Source organism: Balaenoptera physalus, assembly GCF_965194825.1.
Source record: "Balaenoptera physalus genome assembly, chromosome: 2".
Taxonomy (NCBI): domain Eukaryota; kingdom Metazoa; phylum Chordata; class Mammalia; order Artiodactyla; family Balaenopteridae; genus Balaenoptera; species Balaenoptera physalus.
Genome location: NC_138883.1, coordinates 46,174,256 through 46,193,329, shown reverse-complemented (window position 1 = coordinate 46,193,329; position 19,074 = coordinate 46,174,256). Strand labels below are relative to the sequence as shown.

General features: G+C 49.7%; 1 protein-coding gene and 1 long non-coding RNA gene across 7 annotated transcripts in view; one reads left to right on the top strand and one right to left on the bottom strand.

Annotated features, from left to right (window-relative positions):
* The window catches only part of SAMD4A (sterile alpha motif domain containing 4A), a 221,215-nt gene that overhangs the window by 188,248 nt on the left and 13,893 nt on the right, over nt 1–19,074 (top strand). For all 6 annotated transcript variants that reach the window (XR_014260777.1, XR_014260778.1, XR_014260779.1 and 3 more), the window contains 5 exons: nt 1,690–2,023; nt 4,288–4,373; nt 9,254–9,372; nt 13,680–13,881; nt 15,218–15,344. Coding sequence is in view for 3 of the 6 variants with exons in the window: in XM_082450396.1 (XP_082306522.1) it covers nt 1,690–2,023; nt 4,288–4,373; nt 9,254–9,372; nt 13,680–13,881; nt 15,218–15,344 (868 nt within the window). In the remaining 3 variants the exon portion in view is untranslated. The remainder of the gene's footprint in view (nt 1–1,689; nt 2,024–4,287; nt 4,374–9,253; nt 9,373–13,679; nt 13,882–15,217; nt 15,345–19,074) is intronic.
* On the bottom strand, nt 4,382–13,673 carry LOC309655396. The gene is made up of 3 exons (XR_014260812.1): nt 12,025–13,673; nt 11,431–11,451; nt 4,382–8,030 (listed from the first exon to the last, which is right to left on the bottom strand). It is a non-coding gene; the product is annotated as an uncharacterized lncRNA (long non-coding RNA).

Sequence of the window (19,074 nt, the reverse complement as noted above, 5' to 3'; positions counted from 1 at the left end):
GACTCTGGTCATGGCTAGCATTATTTAGCAATGAAGTCTTTTTTTTTTTCTTTTTGAGATTTCTATTTTATTTATTTATTTTTGCTGTGTTGGGTCTTTGTTGCTGCTCGCAGGCTTTCTCTAGTTGCGGTGCGCGGGCTTCTCATTGCGGTGGCTTCTCTTGTTGCGGAGCACGGGCTCTAGGCGCGCGGGCTCAGTAGTTGTGGCTCGCGGGCTCTAGAGCACAGGCTCCTTAGCTGTGGCGCACGGGCTCAGTTGCTCCATGGCATGTGTGATCTTCCTGGACCAGGGCTCGAACCCGTGTCCCCTGCATTGGCAGGCAGATTCCTAACCACTGTGCCACCAGGGAAGCCCCAATAAGTGTTTTTTAATGAAGGTATGTACATTGTCTTTTTTAGACATAATGCTATCGAATATTTAATAGACTATAGTGTAGTGTAAACATAACTTTTATATACACCAGAAAAGAAAAAAAATTTGTGTGACTTGCTTTATTGAGATAACTGGTTTATTGAGGTGGCTGGGAACCAAACCCGGAATATGTCCAAGCTCTGCCTGTATAGTATATACAGTTCTCATCTCCTGGAGAAGAAATTCTTGCATCCCTGCCCCAGACTGCTGACTCCAACACTCAGGCCCCCATGGCTCCTTGGACCTCATTTTCCACCCCCTCCCCTCCCCCACCCCGTTCTACGCCAGCCCTCCTTGCTGTTCCTCACACCCTCCAGGCTCCCACCTCAGTGCCTGTGCCCTCACAGTGCCCTCTGCCTGGAGCGCTCTTTCCCGGGAACCTGCAGCTCAGGCTCAACTGGGTTCCTGCTCCCATGTCACCCCATCACGGAGCCTCCCCTCCCAGCAGCCCTGCCCTGTGCCTTAGTCTCTAGCATGACGAATGTTCATCTCATGGCAGGATGTAAACTCCCTGAGGGAACCCTACTGGCTTTCCTGCCATATCCCCATGCCTAGCCCAGTGCACAGCAGGTCAGAGCACCCAAAACTTACTTATAGGTTTAACAAAGAAGCACATAACACTGAAACCTGCAGCTTTACAAATATTAACATCATCACAACCACCTGATGAGGCAGGTCCTACTGTTACCTTCATTTTATCCACAGGGAAACTGAGGTACAAAGAGGTTAAGTCATCTACCCAAGGTCACACAGCAGTGTCAGAATTCAAACCCAGGCAGCTGTCCTAGAGTCTGTGCTTTTAACCACTGCCTATGTTGCCTGTATCATGCGCTGAATGAAGGTGTGAATGAGCATGTTCCTTCATCTAAAACAGATCACACGCAGGTCAGGAAGCCACCATGTGACCCTGTATAACTTTGTTTTACAGCTTCTAAAGTGTGTGGATGTAAACTAAATAAATGCATTTTAAAGAAAGGCATTGAGGAAGCCAGGGAAGGAAATGTACCAAAATCATTTTAGTGATCGTCACTAGATAGTGGGATTTTAAAGTGATCATATTTTCCTCGCTATACCTGTATGTATTTTCCAAGTTTTCTACCTGGGCTAACAATAGAATGATTCAGTTTTAAATGGTTGCTCTTCCAAAGAACATTCTAATGAAGGGGTCAGCAGCCCTGAGCCCTGCATGGGAACAGCTCGGGGAAGAGGCGGGGCGGCATGGAGGAGGGTCACCTAGTTCCTGACCCTCATGGAGGTCTTCTCCCTCTGACCATCCAGGACATCATCGAGGGGGGCAACCTGCGCATCCCCCTCCAGGAGCTGCACCAAATGATCCTGACTCCCATCAAGGCCTACAGCTCCCCGAGCGCCACCCCCGAGGCTCGCCGCCGGGAGTCCCAGGCCTCACACCCGCCTTCGCTGATGGGCCCGGAGAGCCAGAGCCCCGACTGCAAAGACAGCGCCGCGGCCGCCGGAGCCACGGCCACTGCCTCGGCTGGGGCCAGTGGCGGGCTCCAACCGCACCAGCTGAGCAGCTGTGACGGGGAGCTGGCTGTCACCCCGCTGCCAGAGGGGGATCTCCCTGGGCAGTTCACACGTGTCATGGGGAAAGGTAGGACCCGATTCTCCCGCCTCCCCTTTCCTCTTCTTGACACCACTGACCAGAGCTCCCAGTTCCCGAGGACCTTCCCCGGGGTGCTGGGCGAACTACCAGAGTACATGTCATTAGCCCATTTTACAGATGAGGAAAGTGCGGCCCAGAGAGGTTAAGGTATTTGGATCTGAATTCCAAGCTCTCTGATCCCCAAAGGCGTCTTCCTTCACCCTGGCTCCCTTCTCTCCCGCTTCCTCAGACCAGGGCCTGCTGGGCCCTGCTGGCGGAGCGCTCATTGGGCCTTTGGACCCTCAGGCTGAAGGCAGCCTTCCCAGGGGCCACAGAAGGTACCACAGCCACGCTGTGTGTGTCTGTAAGGCAGCACAGAATTCCCACGTGGTCCTTTGGGTAAGAGCGCCCCCTTCTGCCTGTGACTGCCCTGTGCCCGGCCCTTATGCATATATCCTTGACCCTGTCTGACACTAGAATAATTTGTGCTTGATGGGGTATTTCTCAAAAAATCTCGATTATTTAAAAAATGTAGTGAATACCAGTACTTTTCCTTTGGGAAGGGGAAACAAGTTTTTTCTCTTCCATTGTGCAATATTTCAGACCATTTAAGACTGGGTTCTAACGAAAAGGACAGCTGAATCTTATAGGCGCAGTGAGACTTTCCCTATAGTACGTGTCCTTAAAAAGACTGAAATCTGTAGAAATCTGGCGCAGAGGAGATGGTTTGTAGCATCCCTTGGAGCTGAAATGCCAGTCGCTTCCTGGTCAGGGTGGGTCCCCCCACCTTCTCACTCTCCCCCAACCCCAAGTGGGCTCTTTGCTGTGTGGATTAGAGCAGATGGCCCCGTGGGTGGAGGTACAGGTGGGCGTGGTTATCTGAGAGTGTGGTGCGTCACCCCCCTTCCCTGTGACAAGACCCATGTGGGCTCTGCCCTCAGGGGATTCGCAGTCCTCTGACATGGTGTCTTTTTAAAATTTAACTACTTTCAAATAAATTATAAAATTAATTCATGCTCTACATAAAAAATCAAAGCTAAACAAAGTAGTGAAAGGTGAAAAATACGCCCACCTCCACCCCAGACCCTGCCATCTTCCTCCTCAGAGGTAACCACTCTAAACGGTGCGGAATATCCCTTCAGAAACATTATAATCATATATAAGCACATGAGCATCCTTTTTACACACAAACAGGTGTTGCTTACATGTTTCTCTGCAGCTTGTTTTTTTTTACATTATATGCTTTCAGTATTTCTAGCAATACAAAAGCACCACCTCATTCTTTTTTAAAGGCTGCATACTATTCCCCTGTATGCATAAACCATAATTGAACAGGGCCACAATGAATGGACATTGAGATGGTTTCCATGTTTTGTTATTACCGACAATGCTATACTGAAAATCTATGTGAAATGGTATAAATGGGATTCTATGACAGATTGGTTATGCAGGGTTAGGGAGAGAAAAGAATCCTGATGCCCGGTTTCAAGCTTCATGGAGAGGCATTTTTACTTCTCACTGACATCTTTGTCCAACCATCTCCACCTGGCCTAAACATTCCCATCAAAATCAGAGCATCAGGACCTCTAGGATGAGAATAGAATGGGCTACACTAGCGTGGCTATGACCTGTCCAGGGGGGTGGTGTCCTCCACCTGCAGACTAGCTCTGCTCTGTCTCTGTGAGAACTTACTTGAGTGTGTAGGTGAATGTGAGCCTGTGCATGTGTAAATGTGGGTATCGCTTTGAGAAAATCACCCTCCTCTGATTGAGAAGCAGTCTCCCTGCTCATGTGCGTGCCCACACACCTCACATCCTAAAAGATGTGCCAGCCTCACTCCTCCAAATGAGATGTGCGGCTCATTCATAAAATTATGGCTCTTGCTCTCTGATAAGGGCTGATGGTCTTTAATGCCTTTGAACTCCCTCTCAAAAGGAACCTCTTTCAAAGACAGGGCTCGGGGACGCTGCTGCATTCTTCCTCTCCCAGAGTGTCTGTCTCGGGCTGGGTTGCAGAAGGCTTAATATAGAATGGTATGCGTGGAATTAACCAAAGGGGCTTCTGGAGGCAAGGGCTCCTGTGGTGACCAAGCCTTTGACTTCTGTGGAATGAGGAGCCTCCTGGCCTTTTTTGTGAACGTGACATAAAGCCACAGTCACACATACCTCTCAAAATATTGGTCCTGAAAGGAAATCAGAGGCAGATCTCAGAGGTTAGGATGGGTATGCATTTCTGTAATTCACCTTCCCTTTTTTTTTTTTTTTAATTCCCAGTGTGCACACAACTCTTGGTCTCCAGACCCGACGAGGAGAATATAAGTTCCTATTTACAGCTCATAGACAAGTGTCTAATCCATGAGGTGAGTAGTGACAGGTTTCACGAAACTGCGTTTTCTCATTGCTTAGAAGTGGTTCTCAGAGTTTCTGTGCTGTGATCATTCGGGTGTCCAACACCTTGTGTTTGAGCGGGGTGGGGGGGGTCATTAATAATAGCTCAGGCAGAACTTGGCTGTGGTGGCTTCAAACCTAAACGCAGCTTGCATATTACTCTGGGGTCCAAAGATTCGCCTGGACTGAGCTCTGACCTGGGGGCAAATGCCTGAGAGAAACGTCCGGCTCCGGAAGCCTGCCCCAGGGACCGAGCCTGGGGTGGCCGACCACAGTGCTGCCACCTAGCCCCAGGGGTGTGGAAACATTTTCCCTTTGAGCTCAGGAAAATTGGAGGAGGGCTGGGAGAAAAGGAGAGCGTTCAGAAGAGATAATGTGTGTCTGTGTGTATGTTGTATGTGGTTTGGTGGTTAGTCTGCTGTATTTTGACTTGTGATTCTTATAGGAATTGTTTTTATTTTTTTAAATTTTTATTGGAGTAGAGCTGATTTACAATGTTACATTAGTTTCTGCTGTACAGCAAAGTGCATCAGCTATACGTATACATATATCCACTCTTTTTTAGATTCTTTTCCCATAGAGGTCATTACAGAGTATTGCGTAGAGTTCCCTGTGCTATGCATCAGGTCCTTATTAGTCATCTATTTTATATAGAGTAGTGTGTCTATGTCAGTCCCAATATCTCCCAATTTATCCCTCCCCCAGACCCCGCTTTCCTCCTTGGTAACCGTAAGGTTTTTTTTTTTTACATCTGTGACTCTGTTTCTGTTTTGTAAATAAGTTCATTTGTACCATTTTTTTAGATTCCACATATAAGTGATATATGATATTTGTCTTTCTCTATCTGACTTACTTCACTCAGTATGACAATCTCTAGGTAGCCTCCACCCAACCTCCCACTCACCCTTTTCAATGTACAATCCTGACGCTGCTCTCATTTGGGCCAGCAAAAAAACAATAGGAAGGAGAGAAGGCAAGAACAGGGGATGGATTTTAGAGCTCATTCATTCTGTAGATATTTATTAAGCACCTAGGTCGTGCCCCTGGCTAGGGAGCTTCCTGTGGGAGGGGAGTGAGTGGGACAAAAGGAAAACAGGTCATCACACATATGACAATAAGGCCACCTCCGAGGAACTGGAGCCCAGGAGGTGTGGTGGGTACCCACCCAGAGCCCCGAGGCACTCCGTCCAAGCTAGACCTGAAAGGCGAGCAGAATCTTAGTGGGAAAGCCTTGGTCCGTGAGGAAGCGGAAGAGAGCAGTCAGGCAGAGGGAACAGCGCTCGGAGGGGAGGAGGACGCTTGGAGTAGGCTTCAGCGGGGTCTGATCAGGGGAGCATTTAAATTTCTGAAAAAGCAAGCCAGAACCCTGCTTCCTCTCCCATGCCCACGCTCAGCACTGAGCCTTGAAGATACTGGAGGACAAGTTCCCTCCCACCTCGCCTCCAGTCTGCTGAGCCCAGGAGACAGAGTAACGAGCCCTGCAGCTGCCTCCGTTGGATGGCGTGCTAGCTTCCTTATTGGTCCACACCAGCCCCGACGCTGGTGCTTCTGCCTTTCCTGCAGTCATGCATGCCCTCCCTGGGCATCCTGGCTCTCCTTTCTGTGTCTTTCCCCTTTTCCTCCCTGGAGCTCCAAGTGACAGGTGCCAAGGTGGCCCCGTGTGGGCTCATCTCCCCTGACTGCAGTGGAGGGTGGCGCGTCACTGACAGGAGTCACGCGCAGAAAGGAGCTCGTGCCCCGTCTGCTTGCCTGCATGCGTGTCAGGATGGAGGGGCCTGCTCTCTGCTTCGGGAGGGAAAATGGTGTTTGAGGCTTTTTATGATTTGAGTTTGAGTAGAGGAAACACGTGTGAATAATTTTCCACAGCCTCGGGTTATTCTTTGTGTGCAGAACCCACCCTCCCTGTGAGGCCCTGTCGAGGCACAGTCTCCATCCGGGCTGAAGACTGGCCGGGGCTCCGAGACCCAGGGCTCCCTTTCACAACCCGAGCGTGCTGTTCTTTAGCCAGTGGATGGGAGGGTGTTGACTGCCGAGACACCTTCCTTCCTCTCCAGGGACAAAGGAGCCAACTCCCTAGAGGAGTAAAAGGACAGGAAAGTTCTGAATCTTATTTCTGAGACCAGTCGCTTCGTCTCCTGGATTATAAGCCCAGGCTTCTCGCCTCCTCGCCGTCTTGAGAAGGTTCTGGGAAGACGAGCTCTTGCCCCCTTTATGACCCTTAGTAATCCAGCCACAAGAGCTGTAGGACACATCTTCATCCAGACAGACATATGGGTCTGGGCCTGACAGGGACAGAGAGCTCAGAAGTGGCTGACCGGCTGTGTCTGGGCATTCTGGAGTGTGGAGTCTTCCTTCCCCTCCAGCCCCCGAGGAAGCTGCTGCCAGCGCAGCCCAGAGCTGCCTGGAGCGGGCTGAGGTGAGGTGCTGGCATCCCAGCCGAGAGCAGAGCTCCCACAACTGAGTGCTATTTGCAGGCGCACACGGGAACCAGCTCTCAGAAATCGCTCATTACCAACCATGGTCTTAGCTCCTCTCCAGGCCTCCCAGCCGCAGCTCCCAGGACTGAGAAGAAGAGCCACACACTGAGCACGCCTAAGGGGCCCGTCCCGATCTGCAGCCCCAGCTATGTGAGCTGCTGGCCCGCTGCTGAGTGGCTGAGCTGACCTCTCTGAGGGGGCGTAAACATTTCCATCTTCTTGGGTGCTCTTGGCCACCATGGGAAATGTCACATATGAACCAGTGTCCCTGGAAGCACTATGAATGCACATCTGTAAAGTGAGCCATTTACTCCTTTGTCACTTGGAAACTCAGGTGGGCTCCAGACCAGCTCAATGTTGTAGTTTTGAGACCTCGAAGTCATTGGTTAGAGTTTAAGGCCATGGTTGAATACCAAAGCTTATGAAGCCACCAAAGGGCCGGTCCATGCAACCGAAAAACCTAGTCAGAGCGTCTGTGGGCAGCACACAGTGAACCATGACGAAGAGCCAGGCGTGTTCTGAGTGTCCTAAGTGCCCTTTGTGTGTGAATTTCATTTAATCCTTACAACATCCCTTTGATGAGGTATTATTAACCTGAGTTTTTAGAAGGAGCTGAGTCTCAGGTAGAGGAACTTGCATAAAGATGTGCAGGGATTCGAGCCCTGCCCATTTGCATCCAGAGGCTTCCACTGACCCACTGGGCTGGACTCTCCTCCCCAAGTCATCTTGAGCTGCGCACCTGCATCTTGTGTCCTCGCTCAACATTTGGCTGAATAAGCTGGTCAAAAGCAGAATCTACCCGTCCCTTTATTAGCCTAGCAGAAATGCTTGCCTTTTGCAGCTCTTGGAGCTATTCCTGTATAGCTGGACACTCGCTGAGCATAACCAGCAAATGAGAGGGACCACAGAGGAGAACCACATACTCACCTCTTAGCCGTGAGACCATCCACCATGCACCTTAAGGCGTGTCAGCACATTTTTCTCTAACGGGGCACTGAGTGCCTGCTGGGGAAGTCCTCCTTGATGACTCTGCTCAGTGGCATCTGGCTAAGGTCACCCAGGAGGAAGGGGTTGGCAAGTCGTCAGTACCTTTTCCACAATATGACTAACATCTTCTTGCTTTTGTTCACGTAGCTCTCCTGTGTTCAGGTCCTTAAAGATGAAATGTCATTGGAAGAAAATAAAGCTGTCATTTTTTTCTGCCTGTTTAAGGAATCTGTTTCCTTTATGGGAAACAGACATATAGTCTGTTACTCTAAGTATTCATTTATTTCTACTTAAAGTATTTCGTGCTTTATTGACAAAACTACTTGGGTATGATATCTCCATCACTGTTACTGCTAATCAGTCAGATCTGGTGGATTTATGACAGTGCGTGGACCACAGTTCTAGGCACTTGACAGGGGTTTCCTATATTGCATGTGTGGTCCTCACCATCTAGAACACTACATGGCCATGACCTATCTGCAGCAGAATTCCCAGGGCACTTGCTGCAAACACAAACCCCCTAGACTCCTCTCCATATCTATGAAATCAGGCTCCGGTTGGGGGAGGGAGTTCAGAAATCTGCATTTTAACAGTCTCCTGGGGGGATCCTAATATATCATGAATTTGAGAGTCCCCGCCTTGGGGTCTCATAGCCCCTATGAAGTCCTTTCCTGGGCTGCGCTTGAGTACATAGGCTGTACACACAAAGACACGTGATATAGGTGAGAGTGCGTTACGTATGGGGCAATAGGCAAAGCATCCCCAAACACCAGTTTTACTAGAAAAGACTTGAGAAGGCATCAGATCTACCCATTTTCCTAAACCTTAGACAAAATTTAGGTGAGGAATGGTGCACTGGGGTTGTGTAGAGCATGGGGCCCTTTAACTGGAGATTTCTCAGCAGAGCCCAGACACGCAGAGAGTACATTCCCTTTTCTGAAGCCCCACAGACCACTCCAGGGTGAACACACACCATCAAGCAGATTGATTTTTTGGAGTGGTTTAGCATTTCCATGGATTATAAAAATGCCTGTAAAAGCCCGAGTAGTCAACAATCAATTTTGCAATTCATTCTTGGTTAATAAACAGAGTCCAGAGTGGAGTCAGGGGAAAGTGGAAGGTGGGTATGGATTTGTCAGAAATGCAACCAAAATCGAGGGTTGTCAAAAGCTTAAGGCATGTACCTTACCAGGCACCTCCAATGTCAAATAACTTGAATTGTCAGTACAGGCAGCTCCCAAATAAAACTGACTGCTGTTTGGACCAGGTTGGAAACAAGGTGAAGAAAAGGCAGCTGGAGGACTCCTACGTTTCCCCTATTAATCGCGTGTTTCTCCCTCTAATGCCAGGCTGCGTCACCCATTAAAAAGTCCTGTTTGTTTTTGCAGGCATTTACAGAGACACAGAAAAAACGATTGTTGTCATGGAAACAGCAGGTGCAGAAGCTCTTTCGGTCTTTCCCTCGGAAAACCCTTCTAGACATATCAGGATATCGACAGCAAAGAAAGTATGTTGGGATTTCAGTCTTTGTAATGCGTGGTGGTTCCAGTACCTCACTGTCTGCTTAGGTTCCAGGGGCAGGACTACACAGGGCATCATTCCTTGTTTATCAGGGCGCCCTATGACAAGTCCAGATCTCATTCCTTAAACAGGTGGGGTTGGGAAAAAGCTGTAGAGGGAAAGGATTCCCAGAGGAAGAGCTGAATGTGATCTTCGGCAACTCAATTTACATGGTCAAAATGACGGTGTTAGTCCGGGTGGACATCGAGTGGGGAGTGGGTATGATTTAATGAATGACCACAAAACACTTGGTGGTTTATCCACAACAGGGGGCTCTGAAAGGACAAAAACGAGTTGTTCTCTCCGCACCTTAAGTGGTAGTGTAATTTTTTCTCCCTTCTTGCTGCAGACAAGCTAATTATAGTTGGTGGCAGGGTGAAGAGCCCAGTGCTGGTCTATTTTGGTCTGAGCTGCAATCTAAGAGTAAAGCGGTACCATTCTTGATTTTTCATAGTACTGCAGCTTCTTGGATGCAGTTAAACATAAGCCTCGTCGTACTTTAGAACCCATTACCTTAATCTGGTTTGAAATTGAGGAATCTAATTGCGTATTAAAGGTGAATTACAGTGACAATCTGGGGGAGGAATCACGGGGAGGGGTAGAGTGAAGCCTTGAACAATGACAGGGAGTTTTGGGGGAGACAAGGGAATGATGATGATGCAGATATGCTGAAAAATCAACATTCTATTTTACTTTTTTTCAACGTGAGCAGATAAATACTCATTTTTTTCGCTTGCACCTAGAAAGTTCTGAATTCATTTCTCAGTGCATATGTAGAAGCTCGGTCCGTGTTAAAATGTTTGGCATTTATTTGCATAAGTGTGCCTTGAAACATCACTGTTTTATAAATTACTTCAGGGAGATAAGGCCAGTTGGAATTTGTGAAAAGTCTTCATTGAAGATTAATGTAAAAATTGAAGTGTTATCATATTCCAGCATATATAACACAGTTATTTATTAAACAAACATTTAGCATGTACTTTGTGCCAAGTGGGTATCCAAGCACTTAAGAATATTAATACATTTAATCCTTGCAACAGCCATATGAGGTAGAGGTGCTATTATTAACCCCAATTTACAGAAGAGTTGGGAGGCAGTGGCATCCGGGATTTGGACCAGGCAGGCCAGCGCCAGCTCCAGAGTCAGTGCTCTTAACCTCTGCGGTTGCGGGCAGCTCTCCTGGTCCCCAGATGATGTGCAGAAAAGAGAGTCAGACAAAACAATACTCTATTGCCAGCTCCTTGGCCCCAAGCCTCCCTGGAGGGTTGGGCTGGACCACCTGTGCACCCTGAGGATTCCTGAGGGCCCAGATGAAAGGCAAGCCCCGCTCCTTAGCCTTCTTCCCTGAGGCTGCCCCCTTCCCAGGCTCTCCCTCTTCTTGTAAGGTCAGCAAAACCCCCAAGAAAGAGGAGGAAGATCTGGACCCCTCTTGCAACACCAGGCCCTTGGGAGACAAGTTCCAAGAGGAAGAAGGAATTCAGAAGTTGAAGATGAAAACAGAGCTTTCAGGCTCTTTGCTCCTCCTCCCCAGAGTGCCATCCGCTGCTTCTGTCTGCCCTGCTTTGTCCTTGGTCCACATCACTGTTGCCCTTAACCTTGACTTCTCTACAGTGTTATTAACTGACGCTTGAATTGGGCTAACCCAAGGTTTGCCAGATTGGTCCTCCTTTTATTGATTAGATCAGAATGAATTCAGTCATCAATTATGGATGGTCAATTGGAAGTTGCTAAAGCCCCAGAAAATAATTCATTCTCATAAATATTACCTCTGGGATCTTTTTATGCTATTAATTTGCTTTGAAGACCTGTTTTTCCCATAATACAAAGGTAACTGCAGCCCAGCCCCTCCTTGAACTATCACCAATCCCAAATTAATTGGTTCTTATTAATGTTATTTTATCAGTCTTTTCATGCATTTCAAGGAAATGAACTCAGTTGGTTAGATTTAGGAAAGCACAGAAAGACACAGATGGGCAGAGCAAGAGAATGAGAAATGAAAACTTACGTTTGTCACTTTGTTCTCTCCCTAGAAAGAATGATTATTTCATTAAGCCTAGTGATCTTAAGTGACTTAAGCTTTCACTCTGGTTACCAGCAGTGGCAACCCTCAATAAGTCTGACTTTGTAATAACCAAGTTTAGGACACCACGGTGAGATCCACCATCATTCGATGGCCTAACCAAATTCTCCCCTCCATCCAGCCTATCCCCAAAATGTTCTGGGCTCTACCAGCTCTGTGAATGCTAACTTTAGGAGTCCACGTTTCTCCCGTGACTAAGTGTCCCATTACAGAATCCTCTGCCTACATTATATTGCTTAAGAATATAGTCTTGCCTGCCTGGAAGCACAAATCATTTTCGCATCACTCGCTGACTGCTCTGTTTTGCATATGAAATAACTTTTGAAAAATCCAACCAAAAAGGAAGATGAGCAAAAAAGCTGTCTGCACTAAATAAGGAAAAATCTTAGGAGAATACTAAATCATCATACCAGGTGGCCAAAATTCTGACTCCAAAAACCAAAGGACTAGTTTTCATAGTTTAAAAAACAAAAACACAAAAAAACCCCCAAAAAACAGCCACTTGATCCTTGTCCCCACCTGTCACATGTTGTCCATACTCCAGAGGAGGTCTCTTCCATCACTTGAGATTACTTCTACTCCTCTGGGCCCGAATTTCTTCTTTCAAACCAAACATTTTAAACCTTAGTAAAAGAAGGAAGAAAGGGGGGAAATGGGAGAAAGAATGAGATAAACCAAGAGACCTAGAACCCGTGAGTGTCCTTCTCACCACATGTACGTGAGCCTCTGACTGGAATCGGGAACCATTCTTTTGGGTCACAAAAGCCTAGAAGTGGAAAAACACAGCCCAGAAATCAGTTGCCACCAGCTCACTGTGGCCTTCTCTTCCCTGCTCCCCCGCCCCCCAGGAAATTTAGGAATTCTAAGGAAGAAACACTTTCTGAGATCAACTGTGCTGATGACTTAGATACTCCACCCCACCACACACACACACACGCACACACACACACACACACACACCTCTCTCTCCCTCAGGAAATAACTGTTTTGCAGCACCTCCCCTCCCCATCATCTGGTTAAACTACGTCAGCCCTGTCTCCTGGAGTCTCCTCACAGGCTTGGTACAAACCTCCCCTGTGTAGCTGGGAAAGCGAGTCTATTCCATCTTGTGGCCATCGGAGGTAAAGCATTTTGACTGAAACATCAGTGAATGACTAAAGCTGACTCTTCTTGGAAAGAATGTGCTGGTTCCTGAAACCCTGCTGGCTGCTGTGCACCCTCCCAGAACTTGAGGCCTGCTGGAGAGGACGAGTTCTTCAGCGCTGAGGTCACCAGACCAATGGGAGCACGGTGTCCGAGCATGATGCCACGGGTCCGCGGCCGCCTCCCTGCGTGGACCCAGGCGAAGCCTGTGACCTCCGGGTCTTTCTGCGGGGAGGGCCTGAGGAGTGGGGAGCAGTCGGTGTCCTAGGTCCAGAGCGATTGCAAACATCATCATCTTCATTCTCATATCGCTCCTCTTCACCTGGAGTCAGAGCCCTAGACATGGGGTCAGCTCTCCCATTTGGAGAGGTGATTATAACGCCAGAGACTCATTCATTCGTTCACTCAACCTGCATTTACTGCCAGGAGCTGATCCAGGCAGGGGGGACCTGCAGGATTGATGAGGACAGACACCGTCTTTTTTCTCATGGCGCTTACGTCCTAGTGGGGCTCAGAGGCCACTCCTTCCAAGTCGGCTGTACAGACAGACATCAGAACCGGACTGTGGTCTGAAGGAAGGGGCACAGATCCTGGTTCTGCCGCTTTCTTGCTGTGTGGCCTCTTGACGGGAACGTGAGTGCTCAGGGCCCGTGACATAGTGGAAGAAGGCTGTAGAGCACACGGGTTAACCTTCTGGGCTCATATTCCAGCCCTGCCCCCCAATGGCTGTGTGACCTTTGAGAAATTATTAAGCTCTCTGTTTTACTTCTCCAGCTGTAAATGGAGATAGAGTGCCTACTTCATAGGATTGTCGTGAGGATTGAAGAATCCACATCAAAGTCCCAGGGCGGTGCCCGTTATGTTAGCTCTCAGATGTTAGCTGTCATTTAGTCATAGAACCCTGACCCCCGTAGACCTCATAACGGTCAAACTGTGAGCAGACCCCAAGGAGGCATCCTGCTGGCAGCCCGGGGGCTGGGAAGGGCTGAGGGTGACTGATGGCCTCTGTTCTTCCCTCTTGGCTCTCACAGCCGCGGCTTCGGGCAGTCCAACTCCCTCCCGACGGCTGGCTCTGTGGGCGGTGGCATGGGCAGACGGAACCCACGCCAGTACCAGATCCCCTCCCGGAATGTCCCTTCCGCCCGCCTTGGCCTCCTGGGCACCAGCGGATTCGTCAGCTCCACCCAGCGCAACACCGCAGCCAACCCCACCATCATGAAACAAGGAAGACAGGTCTGCTTGGCCCCGGGGAGGAGGGTGGGCGGGCGCAGCTCAGGGCCTGAGGCTCAGGACGTACCCCCAGACAACCCCAAGACGAGAGGAGAGGCCCAGGGGGGCTAGACTGAGGACAGTTGTCCCTGTGGCTCAGAGGTTGTTTGCACTGTTTCTCGGGAAGACGAAGCGAGGCCACGGCAGCAACTGGCTTTGTGGGGATTTGTTTAGGCTGCCCCACGACCGCTTTAACCTTGGGGGCCCTGCACACGGGGGGCCTTCTGGAAGAAATGCAAGACCTATTTCTTCTTTGCCTTGATCCTTGACCTGCCCTAGCAGATCCCACTGCCTTCCAAATTTGGCTTCCAGAGCATCTAAGGGCTTTCTTAGCCTTTTTATCTGAGGCAAATAGCTCCTTTGTCGTGGTCCCAGCTGTGGTGGAGAACGCACAGGAAGGAGCCTGAGAAAGGCTGTCAGAGGGAGAATTGAAACATTCTCAGTCGGTCAAGGCCAGGCTGCCAGAGATTCTCGCCGTGGGATTTAGAGCCAACCTCTGTCCCCTGGCTCCTTGTCCCATTAGTCCCACCCTCCCACCCAGTGCCTCCCACCTGTGTAGCCCCTGCTTTGTGGGGACTCTGCAGGTCGGGGCTGGGGGTAGAGGGACACCAAGTGAGTCTGAGGTTCTGGGTTGTCATGAGAAACTAAGGGATGAGAGCTTGATTTAAAAACAGGAAACAGTTCCTGGCAAGACGGGCAGGATTCACTCCCCCCAGGGAAGCAGCACAGGGTAGGAAAAAGCCCCACTCTCTGACCATTGTGGGAAGCCCCCAGATGGGTCCAAGAGGAAATCACTGCTAGGACACCCGCGTAATAATAAACACACAAGCTGAGTTGTGCCAGCTCTTTGCCAGCTGAGAGGTTCTTTTTTCTCCTCCTTGCTTTGTAGTAAATTGTAAGAATCTCACAGAGAAAATCAAATGAGAGCCCTGAAATAGTTTGTGCTCTTCGTTGCAGACATTTATAGAACTCCCCCCATTTCCTAGAAAAGTGATAGGAAAAGCAAAGGCAACAGAAGGGATAAAAAGAGTTTTGGAGCTAGCAAGGGAGATTGGTGTCCAGATTAAGCTGAGGCTTAGAAAGGAGCCTGGGGCTGAGGAGGTTTCGCCGGGGGGGAAAGGGGGGATTGAACGGAATCTGAAGCCCCTCTGTCTAAATAAGCAGATGGATTGCGCTGGCCTATAAGCCCTTTCCCAGAAGTTAGCAGAGAGTCCTCCCAGGGTACTTGCCTCCTGGATTCTGGCTGGGGGCCCCCGCAGGTGTCCGGACTAACGGGTTCTGCTTTCGTGTTTCTCCCTAGAACCTCTGGTTCGCCAACCCCGGGGGCAGCAATAGCATGCCAAGCCGCACCCACAGCTCAGTCCAAAGGACCCGCTCGCTGCCTGTGCACACTTCACCACAGAATATGCTGATGTTCCAGCAGCCAGGTAGGGCCCAGCCCTCCATCCCTCGCTCTCCTCTCGGGGAGGCCAGGTCGCCAAAATAGATGCCCCAGTGAACCCAGGCAGAAAGTGCTTAGCCTCAACTGTCACCATGCATTCTTTTGAGCTTATAGAAGCCTTTCCTTTTTTAAACCGTGCCTTGCCAGCATGAATAGCGGCTGGTTGGCTGGGAGCCAGCACACGGAGCTCGAGTTGGTTGCGATCTGTTGGGGGTGTTTTTGATCCTAGTTATATTTCTAGATTGATTAACCCAGAGATATTACTGGGGGGTTTTCAGGGGGGAGTTGGGAGGGGTTTCATGTGTAGTGTGTGTGTCGTTGGTATATACGTGGGGGAATGTGTAGATAGTGAGACAGAGAAAGAAAACTTGACAGTGCTGATGCTGAGAGACCTCTCCCTGGTTTGGGAGTTCCTTGCACACGTGACCGCTGGTCCAGCCATCTTCCCTTTACTTGGTTAAAGAGCAGCTTGGTGTACCTCGTGTCAATTTCACCTTTGACCACGCCTCCTCAAACAGAGTAGCCAGAATTACATACATGTGCAGGCCAACAGATGCCTGCACCTTTTTCTGTGCAGACAGTGACCTCTTAGACTCCATGAGTCATACAAAGCCCCGCAAGCAATTACTACATGGGTTGCACCTGGAAGAAGGTCGTCACCCTGGGTAGACGTGCTCTGTACCATGTCTTAACAGGAGTCTGAGGGGAAATGTCACTGTGGCCTGGGTGGGCAAGGAAGCTTCTTAGAGTCATAGGTGAGCTTCAGGGAGCAGAGGGTGAAGAGATGGAAAAAGGAGGGTAGCGTTGCAAGCCGAAGGAGCTGAGAGAGCAAGACTGCAAGGGTATCAAGTCCCACGGCAAGTCCCGCAGCGGCTCGGCACAGGGGTCAGGCTGAAGTAGCGGCAAGTAGACCAAGGGAGCTGGAAAGACTGCAGCCGAAGGTGAGACCCTGAATCCAAGGCCGAGGAGCTCAGACTCCAGCTGCTCTCAGTGGGGAATCGATAAAAGATTTTGAGCAGGGAGGGGTGAGACAGGGCTAAGCATGGAGGAGTGAAGGGCGGGCAGGCTGGAGGAAGAGAGGCCGCGAGGGAGAAGGGCGGGTGTTGATAGCAGGGAGCCACCCGGGCACAAGGTATGTCAGGAAAGGAGGGGACATCCACATAGTCCAGATGCTGGTTGAAAGTTGCTTCTTGACTTCTAGAACTCTATACCTATTCGTGCATTTTTGTTTTAAAGCTCCTTTTCTTCATTTTGATACTTGCTATTTTTCTTCCCAGGAAGAAATACTTGATAAAATTTGGGGGTTGTGAAGGCCTTCTCCCTGGGTCATTTAGTCCCAGCCTCTGTTTTCATGTAGAATTATGTAGAATCCATTGCCAGTAACAAGAGAATCTGGACAAGATTTGAAGACATCCTGGGCACGAGACCTTTCACCTTAAATGAATAGTTCACCCTGACCTCAGCCCCAGGACTGCAGCCCAGCCGCTGTGCAACCTCACGGGAACCCTCGTGTAGCCGACCACGCTCTTCTGATCCTAACACACTTGTGGCCTTCTCCATTCTTTCCTACCTCTTTTTACCTCCCTGAAGCTCTCTTCCAAGTCCTCAGTCATCCTCTTTGTCCCCCATCTTAATTGGGCAGACCAGGCCCACCGGGAAGAGCTGGGCTATCCCTGGGAGAAGAACCATTTGGGTCTGTTGATATGAATCCTACATCTGCACTATGTTTCCCCTCTGCTGTTATACAGCAATGCTGAACAGTTGGCTTATGCTCAGGTCAGCTATGACCCTAAGATTGTTTCCACCCTCTTCCCATGAGGCCTCTTGTTCCCATAGTTAAAGAATCAAATAATACCAAACGGCTTGCAAGAGAAAGTGACTCCCCCTGCCCTCCCCTCCCAGCCCATAGTCCCGTCTCCAGAAGCAGCACTTCCAACTGTTTTCAGTTTTCCTGGTAGTTATCTGCAAGTCTCTCAATAATGTTCTTCGCATACTGGACTTAGAACTCTAGAACCCTTGGGTTATTGTTGTTGTTGTTGTTGTTTTAATTAACCTCTCACCCGAGCATGACAAACCCACTTCCAGCAAGGCCCTGATGAGGCACGGCATTTCTAGTAACCACGGCACGGGGACAGGCCTGCTCCGTATTTCCTGATTGCAAATACCCTGGGTAGGGCTCAGCAGAAGCCACTCCTCAGTCCTGCCCAGCACGCTTGGCCCATGTGGGGTGGCTCTTCCTGAGACATGGCCATGAAGGGCAAGGCAGGGCACAGCTGTGACCCAGGATCCCTGGCTAAAGGGAAAGCAGGCTGCAGAAAGTCCCCCCATGGGCGCAGAAAGTTCCTCCTCAGCCTTTGCATCTAGGGCCTGAGGGCCAGGGGCTGGGACTAGACCATAAGCATCACGTCAGGGAGGCAGAAATCAGGAAGGCAGAAAGCGGCTTTCATCTTTACACAAGCAGTAGTAATGGTGAACGCAAAGTGGAATAGAGATGTGTGACCAACCCAAAATTAAATACTCAGAAAACTGTGCTACATTCCAACATAGTGGTTTCCTCTTGGCCATTAGATGTCTTCAAAGCACCCATTTTGAACCATCTGAGCAAATCTTGAAGACTACAATACATTCTAAGGAAGTTTGGATTCTATACACTTAAAATAATCCCATCAAGATGATGGAATGTCTCCAAAGAATAAAGAAAAGCCAGGGGGCTAGAACCAGCCTCCAAGTTGTATATCAATTCATCAGTCACCTTGCTTGAATTTGCGAGACACTTCTTTCTTTCCTGGACCTACAGAATCCATGGAATCCTTGGAGGCCAGGGCAGGAGGGGTGGTTCTTCACTTCATTCCCATGTGGACAGATTTGAGATGTTTCTCAGGACAAGCCAGGAGAGCCATCGGTGACTGTTGCCTCTTGCTGGCCTGTGGGATGAGTAAGAAACACAAAGCTGGTCCTCCCAGAGAGAGGAGGACAGGGTCTGAAACCATCACCGGGGGGTGACAGGCTCAAAATCAGGGTGGCGCCTGGCGAGAGGGGTCATGTTTCTCCGAGAGGTAGGGTGTTTTCCCAACTGGAAAATTAGTTTGGAAACTGCTTGCAGAATGACACCTTATCTTGGAAGCAGAGCCTGCTGACCCGGGCTCCGCCACCCTTGGGATCAGAGAGGATCTCAGAGCAGCCCTGGCGTGACACTAGGAGGCCACGGAGGCTCCTCGCCACCTAGAGGGCCTGATGGCCTGATGGGAAAGGGCAGAGGGGGGCCAGCAGCTGACTTCAAAGGAAAAGCATGGAGAAAGGTAGACTGGGCAGCCTCACAGGGGACCTCATCCTTCCCTTGCACAAAACCATGCGCAAACTACCTTTGGTACTGGACCACCCAGATGTGAGACGGGTAAGGCAGTGCCTTACCTGGCAGCATTTCATGATGTGACGTATCTGTTCTCCATCGCAAACCTCCCCTGTGCAGCGGCTCATGGCTGGAATCCTTCCATCGTTAGAATACCTGGGAGCATAGTGCACAAAGCTGTTATCATTCCTTTCTCCTTAGTGTGAGTGAGTTTCAGACTCCTTCCAGAGAACTGCCTTTAGAAAGAGAGGGGAGAGGGGGAGGGCCGTCAGTGCACTGGCTCCGCTGAGGGGACGGAAGGGGCTGCCCTGCAGAAGCAGAGGCCAGAACAGGGACCCACTTAGAGCACCTGATCACCATTTGCTCC